This window comes from Salvia splendens, chromosome 5 (genome assembly GCF_004379255.2).
Source record: "Salvia splendens isolate huo1 chromosome 5, SspV2, whole genome shotgun sequence".
Taxonomy (NCBI): domain Eukaryota; kingdom Viridiplantae; phylum Streptophyta; class Magnoliopsida; order Lamiales; family Lamiaceae; genus Salvia; species Salvia splendens.
The window spans coordinates 32,278,975-32,302,139 of NC_056036.1; the positions used below are offsets into that span (position 1 = coordinate 32,278,975).

At 35.7% G+C, this 23,165-nt stretch overlaps 1 protein-coding gene across 1 annotated transcript; it reads right to left on the reverse strand.

Annotated features, from left to right (window-relative positions):
- Positions 1-38: 38 nt before the first annotated feature.
- On the reverse strand, positions 39-18,299 carry LOC121805431 (suppressor of RPS4-RLD 1-like). Its single transcript, XM_042205278.1, has 24 exons — positions 18,019-18,299; positions 17,786-17,895; positions 15,659-16,293; positions 15,299-15,343; positions 15,074-15,175; positions 14,916-14,996; positions 14,318-14,384; positions 13,722-13,822; positions 13,520-13,627; positions 12,711-12,781; positions 11,068-11,124; positions 9,558-9,666; positions 9,362-9,442; positions 6,636-6,722; positions 5,736-5,942; positions 3,345-3,679; positions 2,477-2,563; positions 2,270-2,369; positions 1,475-1,566; positions 1,349-1,387; positions 1,164-1,254; positions 711-808; positions 308-617; positions 39-209 (listed from the first exon to the last, which is right to left on the reverse strand). Exons 1-23 carry the CDS (start codon positions 18,267-18,269, stop codon positions 329-331), a joined length of 3,243 nt encoding a protein of 1,080 aa, XP_042061212.1. The 5' UTR covers positions 18,270-18,299; the 3' UTR covers positions 39-209; positions 308-328.
- Positions 18,300-23,165: the final 4,866 nt, after the last annotated feature.

The window sequence follows — 23,165 nt, forward strand, 5'->3', positions numbered from 1 at the left end:
ACACAGACACTAAAACTGGGCAGTGGCAGTTGAAAGACTTCCCCTAACAAACTCAAGAGGTAAATAACTGGCAAAACAATCAGTATACAAGGTTCATTTAGAACAATATTACCTTGCACATGTATACACCTAACAAACACACTTCCTAAGGTGACCTCCTTATATCAATTTCAGATACGCGTACATCATGTTCTCTTCACAAATAAAACCTGCCACATTTAACTAAAACTTAAAACTAGTCCGTATCCTCTACCCGCCAAGTGTATAAAATTAGAGCAGAAACAGCTAGCACCATATTTTGTGTTACCTTATAGAATAGAAGAATTCCTCAGTCAGAGTAGGTGCTCAATGCCGCAACTACTAATCCTGTTGTCTCAAGAGTTGAGGCTACATCAGGGTACCCTTTCCACGACGTGCTCATCTTAAGGGAAGGATACAGCCAGCTTTTCACAGAAGATATAAACGAGTTAGGGTCGTGTTCTAGGACTGCATCCCAGTCCACCTGGATGCCCTCTGGAATGCTACCACTGAATTCCATGTTGGCGGCCAAAAGCAGCCCGAGCAACACAACCAATCCAATTACAGCAGTGCCTCTTGATAACGCCATAAAATTGTACCTGAGAATAGCAGTTGAGCTCGAATCATACAAATGAAACATCACAAATTGCCATGCGCTTGCTTATGTTATGCACTCCAAACATAATTCTCACCAGTAGTAAGTCATTCTTAAAATTGCTTCCCTCACATTCTCGAGCACCTCAAAGTCAGTTGACCCATAATTTTCACCACAATAAGCATCACAGAGTGCCTGCAAATCAGAACAAGAATTTTCAGCACATGCCAGTCTAGTCTAAGAGAAAAGATGATGTATATATCTGATTCTTTCTGATCAGTTTCACTTTCAAATATAACTGGAACAGGATGAGACTACTTTGGAACAAGATGTATACTTCAAAACAATAAATGATTGTATTGTGTAAGCTCAATAGAGCCAGACCCCGGAGCCAATTAAAAGAGCAGAAGAATTAGAGAATTGGTATAGATACGATGGTTAAGAAGATAAAGGGATCCATAAGAAAGAATAAGACTTTATTCGAAGAATCCCGAAACAGTTTCTGGAGTCTAAATACTTATCAGGATATAAATTAGGGTGCAGGAGATACCTCCCATGCCGAAGTCATTTCCATTTCAAAGTCATCCCACCTTGAAGGTGTACAAGGAGTTTTGACAGAAAAATCATACCCAGTTGGATCCCTGACAGGAGTAAATAAACAACATTCATAAGGCATAAGGTACAAATTGATAAGTTATCAATCAGAAGTGGGGACCAGAAGGAGATGAAGTATACGTCTTTTCTAAAGATATCCTAGTTCCTTCAAGCTGCTTCCTGAAACAAGAAACATTATCAAAGGAGTTATATAACCAAAGGGAGAAAAAGAAGCGTTCACAACAAGCAATATCCAACAAAAAGTACCCCTCAACTGCCATACTATGGCACCAAGTAGTTAACCAGAAATCCTGCCCCACAGCTTTGTAAAGGTCCGAGCATGATTCTGCATTCAATATCTATAATACCAATAAACAACACCAATTCAGAACTTAATATATAACAAACCAACAAAGCAAAATAAAAGAATTTCCCATTAGCTCGAGAAATAATCAAACTGAGCACTGATTGTGAGCCAACATTATTAGCTCAAAATTTTTCATTCAGCTATCCTGTAGCATTGGCACTGTTCTTCTTTAAGGTTATTCCAGTGGAGAACCCGAGAAACCAAGGTGAGTGGCAATATGCAATATCATTGAGTTATAGATAGGTATTGGTATCCCTACAGGGGATGTCTACAGCATGGTTAACTAATCAGCTTCACTCCAGTGAAGTTTCATAAAAATAAAAATAAAAATAAACACCACTCTAAACATAGATAGGTATTGGTATCCCTACAGGGGATGTCTACAGCATGGTTAACTAATCAGCTTCACTCCAGTGAAGTTTCATGAAAATAAAAATAAAAACTACCACTCTAAACATAGAGGTTTGCCATTTCCACCTAAGAAGAAACAGTGCTGGTAACATCATTAAGAAAATGTATAGCAATTCTAAAATGAGTAACATATTGTATTATAATGTTTCTACTGAAGGAAAGTCTACAAAGTCAAACCCTAGTAACTAATCTTGCAAAAGAACAGCAGAGTCCGGGAATGGAAACAAAAAAGAAGCGACGACATGAAAGATTTAACGTTTGACTTGTCCAACAATATTACTTACTTCTTGCAGTTTCCCATCTTCATTAAGATAGATGAGGTTTTCCTTCTTGTCACGTGCATACTTATTCTCCATCATTAATGCTTTGGCAACACAGAATGCTCTGCAGATCAACAAGCAAATGAATATTTACTCGATTGAATCTAAGTGGAAGACAATTCTTTGTTATGATATCAAAAACTTCACAGTGGTATATGCAGTTCAAATTACCTGTCAAATTTTGGGAAATAGCGTACCACCTTTGCTTGCCCAAGAACAAGAGGAGTTTGGGACCCAAATCCAGAATTAAATTCCTCACTAGATAACCAAAAAAAAGCACATAAGAACTTGAGCTTAAATACACATGAAAAATATATATACATATATATAGGGTAGGGTTAAAATGAATCCTAATTATATACTATCAAAACTAAGGCCAAATTTAAGTGGGACTATATTTCGTGGACGGAGAGAGTATAAAATTTAAGTTTTAGGGATTTTTTGAGATTTTTAAGGATTCTCATTGATTCCCTATTTTACCCTTACTACATAAAATAAACCATACTCCCTCCATCCGGCATTTATAGTCCCATTTTGACTCGGCACGGGTTTTAAAAAATTGTTTGACTTTGTGAAGAAAAATGGGGAAAGAGGTGAGTGGAACGCGGACTCCACTTCTATATACTCCCTCCATATTCAAAAAAATAGAAACATTTGAAACGACACGGGTTTTAATGCACAATTGGTAAAGTAAGTGAGAAGAATTGGTAAAGTAAGAGAGAGGGAAAAAAATGAGTAAAATAAGAGAGATGAAGAGAAAAAGTAGTGAAAGTAGAGTTAATGGATTGTGGGGTCCATGTCCTAAAATAGAAAGATTCTAAAGTTTCTAATTTCTATTTTTAAGGAACGGCCCATAATGGAAATAGTTGTTTTTTTAAAAAAAACGGAGGGAGTATTAGTTTTATAACATAATATGAGTGTAATGATTTAATTGACTATGGGGTCCGAATGTGGACTCCACTTTTATATATTGCAAATGACTGTAATGACGACACTTGCTCTCATGTAAATCTGAAGTAGATGAACTTAGGTGGTTTACCTCAATTTGTTAATCCAAACAACTGGATCACATGGTTCAGATATTTGTCTCCATTTGACAGCCACTGAATAAAGACCATGCCAAGGCAATGAAGGACGTCCGAATTGTCTCTCTTCTGCTGCATTATTGATAGTCAAAGATTCAAAGAAACTGCTAGTGCTGCAACCAGCACCACCTCTGTTCTGACTAGTATGAATATGTTTTTCTTTTCTCCTGACTTTCTTTCCATGTTTAAGAGACCCCTTATTTGAATTCTTCCATTCAGTTTGTAGAGAACGCCAAACTCTGACAACCTTCTGTGCGATCTCTAAAGCAGCAAGTCCCGCCATTCGATACTGATTCATGTTCAGATTAAGACTATCAGTTGGTGCAAAACCCAGTAGTAAAGTAGCAGACAGTAAGGGAGCAAGAGAAGCAAAGAAACAAGAAGGTTAACTTATAATGCATGCTAGTTAACACAACCCACAATAGCCAATGCTAACTCACTTTTTGTGATTGTTGGATATATCAGCATGAGAATTGACATTTACTACTCAAGATAGCAATAGATAAACTGAATTTTTTTCAGATCTCGTACTAAAATATTACTCCCTCCTTCCCACAAGAATATGCACTTTGAGGTGGGCACGGGTTTTAATACACAATTAGTAAAGGAAGAGAAAAGTAGAAAGAAAAAGTAATTAAAGTATTGTCAGTGGAGAATGGGCCCCGCCTCATTAGAGAGAGAAGGGTTTCCAAATTTCAAAAGTGCATATTCTTGTGGACGGCCTAAAAAGGAAAGCGTGCATATTCTTGTGGGACGGAGGGAGTATAATGTTTTGGCCTCAAACTGTTCTTCAAACTAACTGATTAACTATGCTTCAAATTTGAAAGTCAAAGTCCTATGCTTCAATTAATCTCTGTCACAGGTTCAACAATCAACTAACTAATGGGCTACGAGTATAAGAGAATAGTGTCTTGAATTGAAATAAAATATGTAGTCACGAAAATAAAGATAAAGCTGGAGATACTATTAGCTAGAGATGAGCATTCAGTTTTCCGTTCGGTTTGCCCAAACCGAACCAAACTGAAGAATCAAAATTTTCAGAAAAATAAAACCAAACTAAACTGAATTGTCCTAAACCAAGCTATGAAAACTGATCCGACCAAAAAACTGAAATTTTAAAACAAATATCCAAAAAACTTAAAAAACCAAAAATCTGAAAATCAATTTTCTAGAACTTACATAAAAATATACATTGTATCAATCGACCTATCTAAACAATTACTATAATCTTCAGAACATATAAATATCATAGCATTCGTATTTTAAACATCTATATAAATCACCCCTATTTTCTAACATATAAACTCAAAATCGTCAGCAGAGAGAAAGCGTTGTGACGAGAGAGTCACAACCCAAAAGACATGGAGCTCAAGACAATTAGTGAAATAATCATTTCTCCACTAATATAAAACTATTTTTCCTCGACCTAATTATATTAACATTTTAAACCAATGACCCAAGAAAGTCTAGTTGTTTGGTTTCTTAAAATTAAATTTGCTTTCGATTTTTTTTTTGGGGGGGGGGTTATTTAAATACACGAACCGAAACACTGAAATTTACCAAAAAATTAAACCACACTGAATTCAAATCGGAAAAAAAAACGAACCAAATTTTGAATATCATCAGATCAGATATTCAGTTTTCAGGTATTTTCCCACCCCTATTAGCATGTTAATACTAAGCTTTTCATGACATGTTAGCACCAAGTAGCTATATTACCATAGCTGAATATAGTTTCGCTTCCAGAAGACAACCAAAAAATGCAATGTCAATTTATCTGAACTAAAGATCTACTTCCAAAGAATATCATTTCTTAAAAAAATCCAATGAAACTAACTACTGGATCCCAGTCATATAAGTTCACCAGTTAAAAAATCAAACTAAACTTCAACCTCTGGAATCTCATGGAGTAGAGAAAGCATTCTGTGTAAAGTTGAACACTTAAAGCAGAAATTTCAACTAATGAAAATGTTAAATTCCTATATAATTTATTTTTTCTTTCTTCTAATACTTTTTTTTGTGATTATTTAGTTTGGAAAGAACCACAGGTATAATAAAATAATAAAAACACTTAGGAGTCTGGAATAAGATTTGCAGAATAGCACACTTGGCCATAACACGCTAGTCAAGAACAATGACTTGTCACATCAAAATAAAAACTCGCACAGGGAAAATGGGAGCAGAAGTATAATTCCTGTTGTAGTTCAGCTCAAAACATGTAAGTAGAACTAATATGCTTCAGTAATGGAAGGGCTGCATGCTCCATAATGCTAATATTTGAAACTCAAGAATCAAGATTAGCTACTTCATGCCTACTGATCTTAATAAACAAATCACTTAATCACCTGACGTTTGTTGGGCAGGAATCCCGGGCAATTGTATTGAATCTTCTTGCCAATAGAATCTGCTGCCTGTAAAAGGGCTGCCTTCTGTTTAGTGAGTGTAAATTCTTGCTTTTTCAGCTTTCCCTTTCTCATAGAATCTCGCAGAGGAGGTTGCCTATAGACCTTTTCACATACATTCTTTGGATGCAGTCTTTTACACCAATATTCCTACAAAAAAATGATGCAAAAGAGTATTAATAAATAAGCTAGAATTCAGGACTCATTCTTGTTAAACAATTAGCTGACAATATCTACTGCGTGCAAAATTACATTAAAAAATTAGCAACAAGGCATTTCAGCAATAGTTATTCGCTTAGAAAATCAATGTCTTGCAGCTATATTATATTTTAAGTTCAAATCTCAGCAATAAAGAAATCTATCAACTAAGTATCAGCATCGACCGTGCACACAACTGACGTACACTAATTATATGCTCCAAAATAAATTGGCAGCAAATCTTACAAACAGCAAATAGCCATGACCTGCCTTCCAATAGTGATTATACATCTAGGTGCATGTCCATACAATATATACATATATATATGAATTCATCGTATCCTTAAATCATCTGAAGTCTGTACAAGTTTCTTAATAATTTGAGGCCTCGTGGAGAAACAGAAGCACTGTAGGACATCAAAAGAATTTTACAATTTTTTTCCAGGGTAGGAAAGTCTTCATCAATAAGCTGCAAAACTTCTCTTGTAATACAGCTTGATTGCATAACGTGTTCAGATAAAAGAATGATGAGAACTAGATCCTACAATTTTCTAACCTATGCCTATATAATATGGTAACAGAAGTTACAGAACAATCAGATGATTGACACGGTCTAGGTAGGATGAAGTAAGAATTGAATATTACCTTAAAGAGGGGATCTATGTCACCATCAAGATCAAACCATGAGAACTCAGTGTTAAACTTTGAAGCCGTGTACAGTGCAATTTCTTTCTGCAACAAAAGATAACAGATGCAACATTAAAAAAATGAAAAGTAACTCCTCACATAAAGCATGGTTCAGGCCCTGGGATACCTTACAACAGATTAACATTAAATATGGATTAAATCAAGTCTATATGGAGAACGAAGAATAGAGAGATGAATGATATGACACAGAAATCTGCCTTAGTCATATTCCACATTGTTTGATTTACAGTCAATCATGTGTTACTAACATTTATATTCAAGTATTCATTATTCCACCATGCACCCCCCATTGAGTCTTTTCTCTGTAAAGTTTTCCAATGGCTAAGATGGTACAGCACTCTTATACGCTAAATGAACTATTTGGAAATTTCTAAATCACCCTAGAACTACTAATTTCTGAAAATCCGCTTTGCTGAATGTTGTAGAATAAGTATGCCAAATCAGTTTTGTATCATAGTTAGGCTTAGTCTCTTATAATATTAGAAGGATTGCAAAGTGATAATAATGACCTACTACTTTTCTCTAATATGTGTATATACTTAGACGTGCCTATATTTTATTGCTCTATATGGTATCATAAAGGATTCAAATCCGTTTCTAATTTAGTCTGTAAAAAAACAAGATTAAGGTTTCTGTTTCTGCCGCTCCGCTGCTCTGTTCTGCTTCTCTACTTTGTCCGTTCTACAACTCCTGACTGATCTACTGAGGACTTCTCAATATCCTGCAACCATCTCTGTTTTGCCCTATTCTGTTCTGCCACCACTATGCCCTATTCTGTTCTGCCGCTGTTGCACTATTCATAGCATTGCACTGTTCATAGTAGACTCTGCATGGTTTCCGACACTACTCTGAATTCATGCTCTAATATCGAATAAAGATTCTAAATCGACTTCTGGGACTTTGCCTGAATTGGTATGCCAACTTTGTTCGGTTCTGCCTGCCTCTGCTGCCAGTCTTGTTCTGTTACAGCCACTACCAACTACTCTACTGATTTTGCTTGTTTTCTAGTTTCTACAACTTCTGATTAGGTTTTTGGTTTCTTCAAATTGTCTACACTGTCGTATTTTGATTCCAAACCTAATTCAGAGACCACTATCATATTGAATGTTTCCAACTAGTACTACTGTGTCCGATGTCTTCACTTTTACTGTGGGGTGAAAACATATTTCAGAACTTTGTATAAAGCTGGACATGATCGATGTATATGCTCCAGCTTGAGATGGAGTGTTGTAAACAGTGTTGTTAGGGTCGCGGGGCACACCGGGTCGATGAGGTGAAAATTCGGGTCGCGGGTCGACGAGTCAACGGGGTCAAGAGACCCAAAAATCTAGGCTAATTGTTTTGCCTTTTAATATTAAATAAAATAAATATATTGCTCTAATGTTTATAATATATCAAATAATATAAATGTAGACGCAATTCATGTGAATAAAGATAAAGTGGAAAATAGAAATGATCAAAATATCAAAACAATTCATAAGTTATAACACAATAAATAATTGAAACCATTGTGTGAAAATATCAAAACAAAGGAATATATGAAGGGTGGCAGCAAAAGATCTTTGAATTGTTTATTTGTTTAGGAGTGAAGAGGCCGAATTCTAAAGTATAGAAAGTAGATTTGAAAAGTTTGATGTGGTGCATGCATATATATAGAGAATTGTGATTGAGAGAGTCAGAAAACATGTGAGATATTTGAGAAAATAAGAGATAGCATGTGTTTAGGGCGACCCAGCGGCGACCCTGTATCTCGATCAACCCACCCATGTTGGGGCGGTGATGGTCTGACCCAGGCGACCCGAACGACATTTTGACAACACTGGTTGTAAAATAAGTATCCCATGTCAATTATGTTTCCTAGGCAGACTTAGTTTCTTGTAATATTTATAGGAGCTTTGTAAAGTGATAATAATGACCTACTACTTTTGTCTAATATGTTTATATAGTATATACGTTTCCACGTGTGTCTATATTTTATTGTTCTACACTAAAGATCAAATGAAATGACCAAACACAAGCGACATGCATAGTTATGGTCTTGGTATCAACTTGTGAAAAACAAAAATATCAAGACCTCGTCTTAGTCCTATACACTTCTCTGTGATCAAGAACACTAGTGATCAGTCAATACAGATATATCTGGCTAACACAATGCCGATATCTGAAATCTTCTTCAGGTGGCTAGAGTTAGTCAGAAGTCACCCACAAAGAGAAACAAACCAGAATCAACTAATTTTCAGGAATCTCTAATTCTCTAACACTTATCGTGTTCGTCACAGTTGTAGCCTAATTCTTTAATCTAATCTCATGGTACCTAGAATATAGTCCAGTCCACAAACAGCAGGTTTTAGGAGTCCCTAAGAAAGAGACCGTCTTAACTCGGTACAAAAGTAGTGATTGAAATCTGTATAATGTACAATAGTAGGTCAAATAAAACCATGGATCACATGATATTTTTTAAGGCTCCAATCTTTTCAGATAGACAACCTAAGCAAACTCTTGCTGGTTAAAGCCAAACACACAGCACATAGATAATAAAATCTGCAACACTTCGAACTTGTTTGTAACATGGATACAATTTATATTCAATAGAATTGCTGCAATAGACAGGTGAAATTCATCAGACAATCACAGGAAATAAATGTTACTGAAAAATAAATAACCTGATAGAAGGCTAAGCACTGGAGAACAAACTTTTCCATTGAATCTAATTCAAGATCTAAGGCTGCGTCATAATCTTTAACCTGTATCATAAATCCACTCCATGAATGATGCTATGATAGAGGGGAGATGAATGACGCTATGGTAGAGAGAAGAATAGATAGAATATGGAGGAAGAATGGACGGAAAAAGTCATACCGCTTCTTTAAATTCTCCAATAGCATGATAGCAAGAAGCTCTTAGATACAAACATTCAATATTTGAGCTATCAATACTCAATCCCGTTGATAATTCCTTGATGGCATTCCTGCAATCATTCAACTTCAAGTAATCTAATTTACTCTATAACAAAAACATATTAAACCCATTGCCATGTATATCAAACAGAGCATGCCAGTAGGAAATACACTCTACAATTTCGAAAAAAATAAACCAAATTACTACACAATGATAATAAGTAATATCTAGGCCTATTAAGAGCTAAAATCATCAACTTTGGTCGAATTTTTGTATCTCCCACGAACTTAAAAAGTTAACGGGAAAGTCATGAACTTTGAGATTGTAGTCAATTTCCCCCAAAATTGGTTTCCTCTCAAATCAAATTTCACACGGCATATCCAAATATCTATGTGGATCAAAACGACATCGTTTTGGCAAGTCGGAGTGTCTACATGACCCAAAACAACATCATTTTATGTCTTATAGCAAAATAATAATCTAGTCCAACCCAATAGTATATCTTTCTCTCTATATTTGATTTCCAATAGGTCTCACTCTTCCCTCTCTCAAGATACTCCCTCCGTCACATAGAAATAGGCCATATTTTCTTTTTTGTCCGTCCCATAGAAATAGTCCATATCCATTTATGGCAACCGTTTTTCTCCTTCTTTCTTACTTTATCATTTATGGGCCCCACCATCCACTACACAAATTTCAACAACTTTTTCTCTTTCCCTCTTTCTTTTACCAATTACACATTAAAACTCATGCCAACCCTAAATGGCCTATTTCTATGGGACGGAGGGAGTATAATTTAGATAGAGGGTGAGACGACATCTATGGCCTGTCAATCGAGAATCCGAGGGAAAATGTGAAGGCGGGGAGGCAATTTAGATATATTTTTTTCATGGTGAGGGCTGAGGGTGAATTGGATATTTTTCTCTCTTTTTTAAAGTTTTATCTATGAAAACGGTGTCTGAAATTCTAAAGCATAGAAAATTGCCTACAGCATAAAAGTTCATCACTTTTCTGTCCACATTGTTAGTTTGTAGGAGATACCAAAATTCAGGCAAAATTGATGATTTTAGTGGCTAATATATATAGGAAGAGTAACACAACAATTTCAATGCATAAAGTAAAAAAAGAACAAGGAGAGAGACTTCCAGCTTACGAGAAACACAGATAATATAAAGCAGTTTCGGTGCTAAAAGATAAATTTTGGAAGAATAATATTGTATCCAGCAATTCAAAAATTTAAGTCAAAAGAAGAAGCTTCCTGGAAGGAAGAAATCTCTGAGCAAATATGCTGACCAATCTGGGATGTAGCTCCGAGCTTAAACATTTAACTATATCATACTACAATAGAAGCACAACAAGCAATAATATCTAATTTATCTTATAATCCAAAATTTACTTTGTATAATATATAACAATAGCCTGTATATTCTGCTATGTATCAGGTGCAATAATATTAATTTAAAAATATTACCTGTGCTCTCCCATTCCATGGAGAAGAACCCCGTGCAGGTGGTATGCTTTGGAAAAGCTGAAGCAGTAGTTCCAATCAATAAAATTCAAATATAACTCTTCAGTATAATATGCAAGTATGTAGAGCACACAAACACCTAAAGTCCTTAACACCCCGATGTAAACCATTTTTTTTATGCATGTAAATAAGTCTGGACCAAATATTTAAGGCCATAATGAAGATAAAATTAAAAATTATTCAGTGTTCATACAATTAAATAACTTGGTAACCAGTTTCATAGTCATGGAAAGAGATAGTTACTAACAAACTTTTTTGCACATGTAGTAACCAAACTGAATCATCATTAGACAATCCATGTGACTTCTGGTTGATGTGTGAGTAATTAGTATGACAAAAATCAAAATCAGGAGATCATGTGTGGATAAGAAACTTGAAGGGGGCGTTATACACAAACAACTTTTATTAGTTATTATTATTTGTTTAGCTGTTATTATCATATTGAGATAAGTTATCTCTTAGAGTTTGATTCGGTTTAAGAGTCTTGTTTGAATAGGCTATATATCTTTTAGAGTTTTATTCAAGGTGGAGTTGTAAATAAGGCTTTGATCCTTACTTTAAAGGGTCCACAAATAAAGTTTAGTTGACCTTGTTGTGCACAGCCTTTTCAGAGGACGGACTCTAAGTTTTATTATTATTTGTTTAGCTGTTATTATCATATTGAGATAAGTTATCTCTTAGAGTTTGATTCGGTTTAAGAGTCTTGTTTGAATAGGCTATATATCTTTTAGAGTTTTATTCAAGGTGGAGTTGTAAATAAGGCTTTGATCCTTACTTTGAAGGGTCCACAAATAAAGTTTAGTTCACCTTGTTGTGCACAGCCTTTTCGGAGGACGGACTCTAAGTTTTAGGTATATTTATCTTTCATTTATTTTATCTTGTTCCTATCATTTTCCTTCTATCTTTCTTTGCTGTATATTATGTTCAGTATTCCGCTCAGCAGTGGCCCAGTTATTGTTCCTGTTCCAGTAGCTTCTTTGTTGTTTATCATGCCAATGGTGTTTTATGCTTCATATGCCGAGATATAGGCAAATACTTACGGTTCTTCCGCATATCACTCCGTATCAGAAAAACGAAACTTTAGGTACATAGATCCCCAAAACATGGGTTTTCATCTTAGTAAAGGTTGCATGAAGAAACAAAAGAGAGCATAATAAAGTGACAATTTTTTTTCAGAAGGAATGGTGACATAAAGACAGATTCAATGAGAAATTCATTGGCAGACATGACTATGTGCATATAAATGAGAGATGAAAATTAAAGTCCAAATTAAATCTGTGCAAAATATTGATTTAAAGATTGTGCCCCAAGACAGTCAGCATGACAAGACAATACAGACTCATGTAGGCCAAAAGGCTCCTTAATAAGTTAATATATTTCCAAGCTGGTTTCAATGATTAACTATTTTGCACAAAAGGGGGCTATATGCTACTGAGCAAACAAAAATTGGAAACAAAGTAAATCCAATCAAAAGAGCATTTTAGAGAATAGTTAGTTAGTTTGCTAGTTACTAAGATCCATCACTTGTAAGTCACTAATTCTTGACATAATATAATTGATCATATCAGACAATAGCTTATACGAACCTTTCATCAATTTTCAGAATCTCATGAATGCATCGCAGAGCCTTTTCTGAATTTGCCATGTCTTGATAGAACTGCCAAATGACCAAACATTATCCATAATTCTTGTTGATTAACATTGAAGGACATGTAAATAATCCAGACAGAACTAGATATTCTCAACACCAAACCAATCAAAATAAAATTAGGTAGTGACAGGTCTATCCATGCTCCAAGTACATAGTAGGTTGACATAAAACCACATCAATACGTGCATTATGAGCCAGGTAAAAAAGCTTTTGTACTGCACCTTGACTTTTCCTAATATAGTACTACGACATCAAAACACGAATTAATGGTATAACCATATAAGCCACACCTCCTAGTTCCCAATGAAAAGTTACTAAACGTTTGAAACTGACTGCTGCGCATAGTGAATTTCCAGCCCTTAATAAAATTGTTTTAAAAATCAAATAACTGGTAAATAAAGCATAATAGATTGCGAGACAACAAGATAGAATTACCAAGGAAAACCTGCTGCGAGGCAGCCTTAGAATAAATGCACATTCCTAAAAACTTAAAATTGCAAATACTTTTCACTAAGAATGTCCTTCGTTCCGGGGATATTATCTTTTATTTTGATGATAAAGCTTGAGCGGGAAAGGCGAGCAGTAGAAAAGAATCCGTTCACCTGTATGCAAGAGCTTTGCATTCAAGTGGGCTTTTCAAGCAATAAACAAGTTAACCATATTATACACACTGACACACATACATACGAGCGAGCAAAGAAAAGAAAAAAGGGATGTCTATCAAACTATATTCTAAAGGATTACCTGAGTTAGATGAGTCCAAGCCTCAAGAAAATTTTGATCTATTTTGATAGCTTTAGTATGTGCCTCTTCAGCCCTTTTATATTCACCAAGTGAAGATAGAGCCAAACCCTATCACACCAATAATTAAAAACTACATAATCGTTTGGATTGAAGTTATTAAGCTTCATTTACCCAAAGCCAAAGTTAAATCTTGTGTGCTCACCAAATATGTCAAAGCAGATTTGTTCTGATCATCAACTTCTATGCATGCTGATAAGTCTTCAACAGCAGCTTTGTAATCCTTAAATTTAAAATTTACAATGCCTGCATAAATTATACTAAAATGACCATATCTACAAAGAGAGCACTCCTTGACAAATCATAAGGTTAACAAATGATATCTGAAAATTTATTTCCAAATTATTCTTGAGAGCTTGCATAAGTTCTCTTATTCATACGCATGTCTTTTGCAGTGATCTTTGACTTTTGTAGCTTTTACCAGGTCATAAAATTGATACTATTAGATATATACCGTCATTGATATTAGATAGAGTAACCATGGAAATGGTAATTAAGCGAACGGGTAAAAAGTAAAAGACTCCTTAGGAAAGAGAGGTGTATTGGGCTGTTAACTAATGATAGTTTCACCTGGCAAGCATTTGCCATACGCCTAAATTTTGCAAATTAATATAGCTGTCACATGCAGAGTTAGCCTGGAAAGCACCAGCAGTATATGATTGGCAACCCTAAGGACATCCTCACAAGCATCAAGCTGAAACTAATAAAAACAAATTTTTAACATATACATAATGCAATTACCCCTTTCATGCAATATGTCTGGAGAATTGGGTTCAAAATCCAGAGCTTTTGTCAAGTCTGCAATTGCCTGGAAAATATAAGAAAATCAAACAAAATAGTACACAGCATCAACCGATGTAGACACACAACAGTATTAAGGCACAATAGAAAGTAAATACCATCTTAAAGAATAAGGAGATCACATCGGACCTTCAGTGAAGAAAAGAGTTGCTACGGAATTGTGTAAGATTAACTCTTACAGTAAAGGACTGTTAAAATCGTACATGGAATGTTCATCTAGAGATCACATTTGAAAAGGCACATAAGAAAGCAGCTTGTTTTAGTGGGGGGAAACTGGTACTACTAAATTTCCCAGTATTTGTAGTATACGCCCATTTTACTGGAGTCATGGTATTCATTTATAGGTTTATCAATTAGAAATTTAGAAATTCTGTCAATAAGTTTATAAAGAGCTGTTTTGAAGGTAATACTGGGATCTGAGCATACTCGTTCATGCCTTTGCTCAAGGATTTACAGCTATAAGAATACAAAACCAGCTAGCATAAACCCAAAATAAACAAAACTCAAGCAAAGCATAACCAAGATGTGACATGAGCACCTTAGCAGATTCTCCCAGGGCTGCTCTAGCTTGTCCCCTACGTTTCCAGGCCTCACCAGCTAAGGGATTTGATTCTATCGCCTACCATAAATATCCGTGTCAGATTTCCATCATCCACAACTCCACCTCACATAAAGGACTCAACCACATTCATGTACCTTTGTAAAATCAGCAATAGCAGCATGCAGTTCTCGTTGAAATGCATATGCTGTCCCTCTTCCAATTAAGGCCTCAGGGTAATCAGGTTCTTCTTGTAGTATCTGATACAGACAAAAGACATGATAAGTGTACAAATGAAATTTTTATGTTCCCTCAAACCAAATGGTGCGAGTAAAACTAAGTTTAAAATATAGATGACGGGTTAAAGACGAGCAGATATCAACCTTGTCAAAGATGGATATAGCATGAGCATACTTTCCTTCATTAACCTGCAAAAGAAGAGAGCATCATCTTCACTAACTAAAAAACTTTCCTTGATACATGTGTGTGCATATATACATGCATTTATGATGTGAGAGAGTAGCAAATGAGCCAAAATCAAAATTCAAGATATAGAATGACGCACTATACACCAGGACTAGACGATGATGATGAAGCATCAAACGTTCAAAGTATTAAAAGCCAAACTTAAATTCGAGGAACCAGCAGATGGATAAGGAAAGCTTATGCCCTTCCAGGATGCCTTTGGAGCAGTGCATTTTATGTTATCATTATCACTGGAAAGAAGAGGAAACTGAATTTACCTGTGCAATTCCCCTTGATAATCTGAAATCGACATTAATTGACTTGTTCTTTGATATCCTGGCAACACAAAACTTTTTGCTCCTATTGGCCTCATCCATTAACTCATTGTGTATTTCAGATAAACTTAATGGCTCAGATAAGCTTAATGGCTCACTGCATATATCAGAAAAATCAATCATTTCACTGCTGGATTCCTCCTCATTGTTCAGTGCAGACTTCCCCACTGACTTCTTTTTCTTGTGTATCCCATTAGTTTCCAATGGACGATTTTCAAGTTTAGTGTTTGATAGACTGCCAAAAGAACTCTCTACTTTGACATTAAGACTTGATCCATTCTTTTGAGACTCCACTTGTTGAGTTGAGCAGCTAGGTTCCGTAATTCTTCCATTGGATTTCACATGGTTTTTAGATGCATCACTTGATTCTGCGGAAACAACAGATTCCGATGCAGGAAAAGACGACCCTTCATCACTGTTCTGACAAGACACAGAATCATTTTGCTTAGCAATTCTCATGAGCTCTTCCAGCTCCATAAGTTGTTTTAAATCAGCAGACTGACAAACAGCACGCTCGTATCCCTGTTCCCAAACCAAAAAAGCTTCCTCTTTCCTTCCCAGAGCAGAAAAGGCATGACCTAGAATAAAAACAAATCAGACTAGCTTCTGAAGAGTTAAAACCAAATAGAACTTAAATAACATTTGGGAATAATATAAGGTAACCAATTAAGAGAGTTTTGAACTGATGCTCCATGAAGTATTCACAAAACCACATCCAATGATTGAAAGCACGTGCAAAAACTCGTATATGTGTCCATTCCTCAGCTTCACAGCAAGAATTCTACTTAGCAATGGATATAAAATATATGTGATAATAGGATTCCTGAGAAAGGTGAGCAATAAAAAGTCCTACAAGTGTATAACTCCATACCCTTCATATATTGAGAAGCTCAATGAAATGGCATATTATTGATGGCAGAACGCTGGTGCATTTTTTGTAAAAGAATTGAACAAAGAAAAGGAAACACCAAATTTTCCAGTTTTTATAGCAACTACTGCCAAGAAAGTACATGTTCAATTCAAAAATTACAAGATCAAGTGATTTTATATCTTCATAGTAACTATCGACTTGGTAACGTAAATGCTTCTAAGAACACTTGCAGACATTATTGCCGCATCAAGCCACACTGACTGGAACTTTTATAGTATCTAGCAAGCATGGATATTTTAAACAGTTCTGCATCCGCGAGTCAAGGAGCAAGTTATGAACAAAAGTATTAACTGAGAAAAAAGAACATGCATGATACAAATTTATTAACAAATGTAAGAAGGGAACTTAGTCTTGCAGTTTTGGCTCATTTGGATGACCCTAAGACTCTCTTCCTAGTCACGTTGTCCTAATTATTTGAAATATTCTTAGACTGGATTATATAGTGCTCTCAATTACTGCCAACCCACCATTCAAGTTATCTATGCAGAAACTTAGATCGTGTACTGAATGAATAAGATAGAACTACAGAGGTTGGTAATGCATAAACAACATCTTCCGGGCCTTAAAGCTAAAGATCCAAGATCAATTTGGAAGCTGAATTCCAGACTCCACGGAGTTCGTTTTATTTCTGATTAACATCTGGTGATCATCTTCAAAATAAACTTTACATCCTTCCATCACATTCTTGTAAGTTATTGTAGTATTAACAATTGAGGCAGTACCCAACAAACAAAAAACTACATCACCTAGAGTAGCTCATGCTAAAGTTAATATACAAAGGAAAGAGTAAAAACTTGCTTAAAGAAAGCCAAAATTTCATATCGTAAAAAGGCACAAGAGTCAAGACAACCATTTAGCAAATCATCATTTTTCCATCTCGGCCATATAAGTACACTAGTAAGGCTAAAACACTGAGTATACTGGTGGCAAGGACTCTCACAAATTCCCCAGAACAATTCATTTTACTGAAATAGCAGCCACATTTTCCTGATATGACAGTTGACTACATTTTTCAAATTGCACAATTTGAAGAATAGTTGACTTCACATTTTTCACAATCTCCAGCAGAAATACAACATTATACAATACCAATTTGATTGTGACACACAGCCTTCAATCAAGCAAACAGGAACAACCACCTTTCAGAATATACGCTTGTAGAAGCTTAGGATCGAGCTGCAACGCCTTATCGCAATCCTTGACGACGTGCTTGTGCAGCTCCAATTGGCTATAGCAGAAAGCTCGATTGCTGAACATTCACGACACGCACACAAATAGCAAAAAGTAAAAGATCGGAAAAGCTAGCAATCAACTCGATACGTCGAGACAATACAAATCGAACACTGGAGAAGTTAACGAGAATCCAAACTACCAGAGATCCTGAATGGCACAGGACTGTGCAAGGAGTGAATCGAGAATCCGGATAGCCTTTGACCAATCCTTGGAGCTGCAGAGCTTGGCGAGCTCAATCCTCTCCGCCACCGCCGGGGCCATTGGAGGAGAAATCACCGGAGAAAATGGATCGACGGCGGTTGTGTTGTGTGTTTTGGGCGAGGGCGAGGGCGAGGAGAGTGAGCGTAGAAAGGAGAAAATAGGAGAGAGCGAGAGAGGGAGGAGTCGCATCACAAAATCGGGCAGTGCGAAAAGAGGGGGACATTTTTGTAATTTTGGGAATTGGTGATGAACAAGGTCCATTACATGTTTATCTACGCGTCGCCACGCAACAAATACACCGCGTATGACTCTGATAATAAATAAACTCTTTTATTCTTATAGCTATATTTATTTTCTATGGAAATTGATAACGTTATTCTTATAGGAGTTAGGGCCAAAATTAGTCCTAAATATATGGTCATTTTACCTTTTTTGTCCTAAACTTTATCTTTTGAATTTTTTGGTCCTGCACATATGAAAATTTGATCATTTTGGTCATCCGTCAATAGTTCCGTCAATTTTTTAACAGTCAACTCGTTTTACCCAATTTTGACCAAATTAGAATCTTAATTCTGATTTTAAGTCACCAATTAATCCCTAATTCTTTTAACAAATGTTATAAATCAGAAATAAATAAATAAATAAATAAAATAAAAATCCAACCTTCTCCTGTCATTATCTCGAACAATCTTCACACCTCCATTGCACACACCTTACCAAAAGAAGCAGATGCATAAAATCAAATAAATGAAACACTATTTTCTGAAATTATATATTCCTAAAGCAATCAAACTGATAGTTGTTTAATTGTACCGTCGAAGAGCATGGTTGGTCGGGAATCAATAATGTCGGTTTCCTCCTCCCGCGCCGTGTGCCCCACCGAGCTGAGCTGGTGCCGCACCGTCCCCACCGGCACCGGAATCACCGTCCTGGCTCTTCTCTTCTCGAAGCCCCCCGACGTCTCCCTCCTCGAAAACGCCCTCCGAAGCCTCCAATCCTCCCACCCCATCCTCAACTCCAGGCTCCGCTTCGACCCCTCCTCCAACTCTTTCTCCTACGTCACCCCCCAATCCCCCTACCTCCAAATCCGCCCCTTCGATTCCCAATCCACCTCTCACATTCTCGCCTCCCAATTCCAATCCCACCCCCCCTTGCACCTCATCCTCGAGCACGAGCTCAACACCAACTCCTGGCAGAATCCCAAACCTTCCTCCGACACCGGAAATTCGGTGCTCGCGCTCCGCCTCCTCACCTCCGCCTGCGACAGGGCGGCCGCCGGGGCGCTGCTTAAGGAGCTCGTGACCTTGCTGGAGGAAAAACAGGGGATGATTCAGGGGGAATCGGGCAAGGAGATGAAGGTCAGTTCGGGGATTGAGGATTGCATCCCTTCCAGCCAGGGGAACACGCCGTTTTTGTCAGAAAATAAAAAAAATGAAATACAAGGCATTTTATTTTATTTTTTTATTTATTTATTTCTGATTTATAATATTTGTTAAAAGAATTAGGGATTAATTAGTGACTTAAAATCAGAATTAAGATTCTAATTTGGTCAAAATTGGATAAAACGCGTTGACTGTCAAAAAATTGACGGAACTATTGACGGAGGACCAAAATGATCAAATTTTTATATGTGCAGGACCAAAAAATTCAAAAGATAAATTTTATGACCAAAAAGGTAAAATGACCATATGTTTAGGACCAATTTTGGCCTTAACTCTTCTTATAGCTACTAATAAATTGAATAAGATATGCGGCGTTCTTCCTAATTGGGTGAATATGATTTAATGATGCATCTCCTCTTGGTTGTTCTTGGTGCATGTGAACGGGTTCTGGGCTTCCAGCAGGATTGTTTCAATCGTTGAGGGTCTCCAACTCTCCGGCTATCAAATTCCCTATTATCATCCTTTTTCATGCTAGCTGCATACTACTTTTCTAAGACTACTTCCATAGGTAACATTGGAAGCAGTAGTGGACACAGGATTTTGAAGTTGGGGGTTCCAATTTCCTGGTAACAATTGTAAGTTGTTTTTTTATGTCGGCGTACCCAAAAGTTGCGACACTATTATGTTGCGAGGGAAATGAATAATGGGATAGATTTAATTAAATGATATAGAAACTAGATATATGTATATATTTAATATTAAATATGAATAAATTTTGAAATAAGTTAATTAATGAAGGAGTATATAATATGAACATTTTTGTATATAATAGTTATAGAAAAAAAACATCACAAAAAATAGCTAAAATTTGAATTTATCAATTATGTATAAATTCATAAATAAGTTATTAATGAAGTACTATAAAACAAGAACTTTTTGTGTATAATTGATGTAAGAGTATAAAAAACATAATAAAAAATAGTTAAAACACAAATAAAATGATAATAGCCCAAATGATCTTGTTGTAAGTCGAACACGGTTCTAGCAGTCACTAGGCAAAGAAATTTACCACTTGTGCTGTGTAACTATTTAATTCTTCCGAATATAAAATTCATTGTAAAGGTTCGAATTGTTGGGGTTCCATGGGACCCCCAACCGCCTATGTAGGTCCGCGCCTGATTGGAAGCAAGGTCACACATCAAAAACAAAATAGCAAAAATAAAAATAATTCTAAAATCAATTACTCCAACCCTTCTTTATTGTTTGGTGTTACCCTGTCGGCCCATAAAAAAAGTGGGGGTCAAGTCCACATGTCTTACTTTTATTGGTTGAACATAAAAATGTTTTATCTTTTAATTATTAATTTATTTTATTCAATGATTATTATTCTTCCGAAAAAATCAAGTGAATTATTCTTCCAAAAAAATCATGTGAACCACTCTTCCAAAAAATGGCGTGAACTACTTCATTTTTTTATTTATGTTTAATTTATTATTTTTTATTATTTGCTACTACATTGTACTTCATTTTTCTATATATATCTCACTTAATATGTAGAACTCATCACAAGCAAACCAAATTTATCAAACAAAATTTCCTTTCATTATTGTTTTGATAAATTTGGTTTTATGGATCCAAATCATCCAAATTATCGGCCTTGTTTTCCAACCTATCAAAATTCCAAAAATTATCAACAATCATCAGAATATCCAAGTTCGCAAAATTTTTCAAATTTTGCACCACCTTATCAGAATCCCCATTTTTTTCAAATCCAGAGTATTCACAGAACCTTGAATTATCTCCAAATCTAATCCAAATTCCTACATCTACTGAAATTCCCATATCAGAAAATATCACCTGCAACTTGTTCGAAGAGGCCCAACAAGCGAACAAAAAAGAAGAGGAGCTCAAAAAAATGTAAGTTGGGTTGTGAAAGAAGATTTAGCACTTATGTCTTCTTGGGTCTATGCAAGCGCAGATAGTGTGCGTGGTAAAAATCAGAAGGGAGAAGCACTATAGTTACGTGTGCAAAATTTGTATCACGTAAGTCAAGCAGAAAATCTAGATGAAATTAACAAGAGAAACGTGGAGTCTATGAAGTATCGATAACGACTTAACAAAAATGCAAACAAATGAGTGGCTGCTTGCAAAGAAGCAAACGTGCGAAGGAGGAGTGGAATGAGCGACCAAAATGTTGAGAATGAAGCTCATAGCATCTACCAAGTAGCAGGCGACAACAAATTTCATGATTTGATAGTGTTTAATGAAGTTATGAGCAAATTTCATGATTTGATAGTGTTTAATGAAGTTATGAGCAAACATCCGAAGTGGAGTATTCATCAAACAGGATGGTAGCAACTCAAAGAAGACAAAGACATCTGAACCTGGCGAGTATACTATCCCTTCAAATCCAGAAACTCCTACATCTAGACATTCAACTAGTTCTCGGCCTATAGGCAGAGACAAGGCACAAAGAAAAGGAAAAAGTAAGGTAACACAATCTGACTCTACTAATGCTCAAGCTGCTGCAGAACTTCATGCACTAAGGCTAGCTAAAGATAATAAGAACGAACTAGTGAAGACTCGACTGCAGATACAGCGTGAAAAGCTGGAAAAGCCCTCTATGAAGATATACCAAAGTCCCCAGAAGATCAAGAGATGAGACACCGACTAATGGAGATTATGTTTGGAAAATGAATGATTTTAGTTTGATATGAATTTGGTGTGACAATAAGTTATGTAATATTAGTTTGGTGAGACATTAGTTTAAGTAGCATTAGTTTGGTGTGCTTTTATTTATGTATTGTTAGTTTTGTGTAATCTTAATTTGCTTATGTTGGTGTGATCTTTGTTTGTACTTTATGTAATATAAATTTGTGTAATATTAAGTTCGTGTGATATAAATTGGTGTCACATGCATTTTCCTGCAAAAGTAATTGAGATGTCACAAACATCAGTTCTTTATCACATGTATTTGCAGATATAAATTTGGTCACATGCATTTTTCTGCAAAAGCAATTGAAATGTCGCAAACATTATTTCTTTATCCCATGCATTTGTAGATATGATTTTCGTGACACATGCCTTTTCCTGCAAAAGTAACTAAGATGTCACAAGCATAATTTCTTTATCATATGCATTTGCAGATATGAGTTTTGGTATCACATGCATTTTCCTGCAAAAGTAATTGAGATGTCAACATCAGTTCTTTATCACATGTATATGCATATATAAATTTGGTCACATGCATTTTCCTGCAAAAGTAATTTAGATATCACAAGCATCAGTTCTTTATTGCAAGCAATGACGGACCCAGGAATTGAAACTCGTGGGGTCGAATTATATAAAGCTACAAATACTAGTAATAATATTTAAATAATTATTTAAACATATTATATCTTTAAATATTTTATTTTCTAACGTAAATATATATTTAATGTTATTTTTTTATTGTTTTTAAAATGATACTCCCTCCACCCCCAATAATTGTCCACTTGGATTCCGGTACGGGTTTTAAGAAAGGTAAAAAAGTGGGTTGAAAAAGTTAGTGGAAAATGAGTCTTACTTTTGTATATTAGTTTATAATAAAATATGAGTGGATGGGTTAGTGGAATGTGGGTTCTACTTACCATTTATGGTAAAAAGTGAAAATGGACAATTAATGGGGGACGGAGGAAGTACTTAATGTTTATCAATAAATTAG

Coding starts and splice junctions, on each gene's coding strand:
- LOC121805431 (XM_042205278.1), bottom strand. CDS start 18,269: ATGCGACTCCTCCCTCTCTCGCTCTCTCCTATTTTCTCCTTTCTACGC. Junction 15,344..15,658: donor TATCAAGGGGAATTGCACAG/GTAAATTCAGTT, acceptor CTTCTTTTGCAG/GTTAATGAAGGAAAGTATGC. Junction 1,567..2,269: donor AAGATGGGAAACTGCAAGAA/GTAAGTAATATT, acceptor TTGGTATTATAG/ATATTGAATGCAGAATCATG.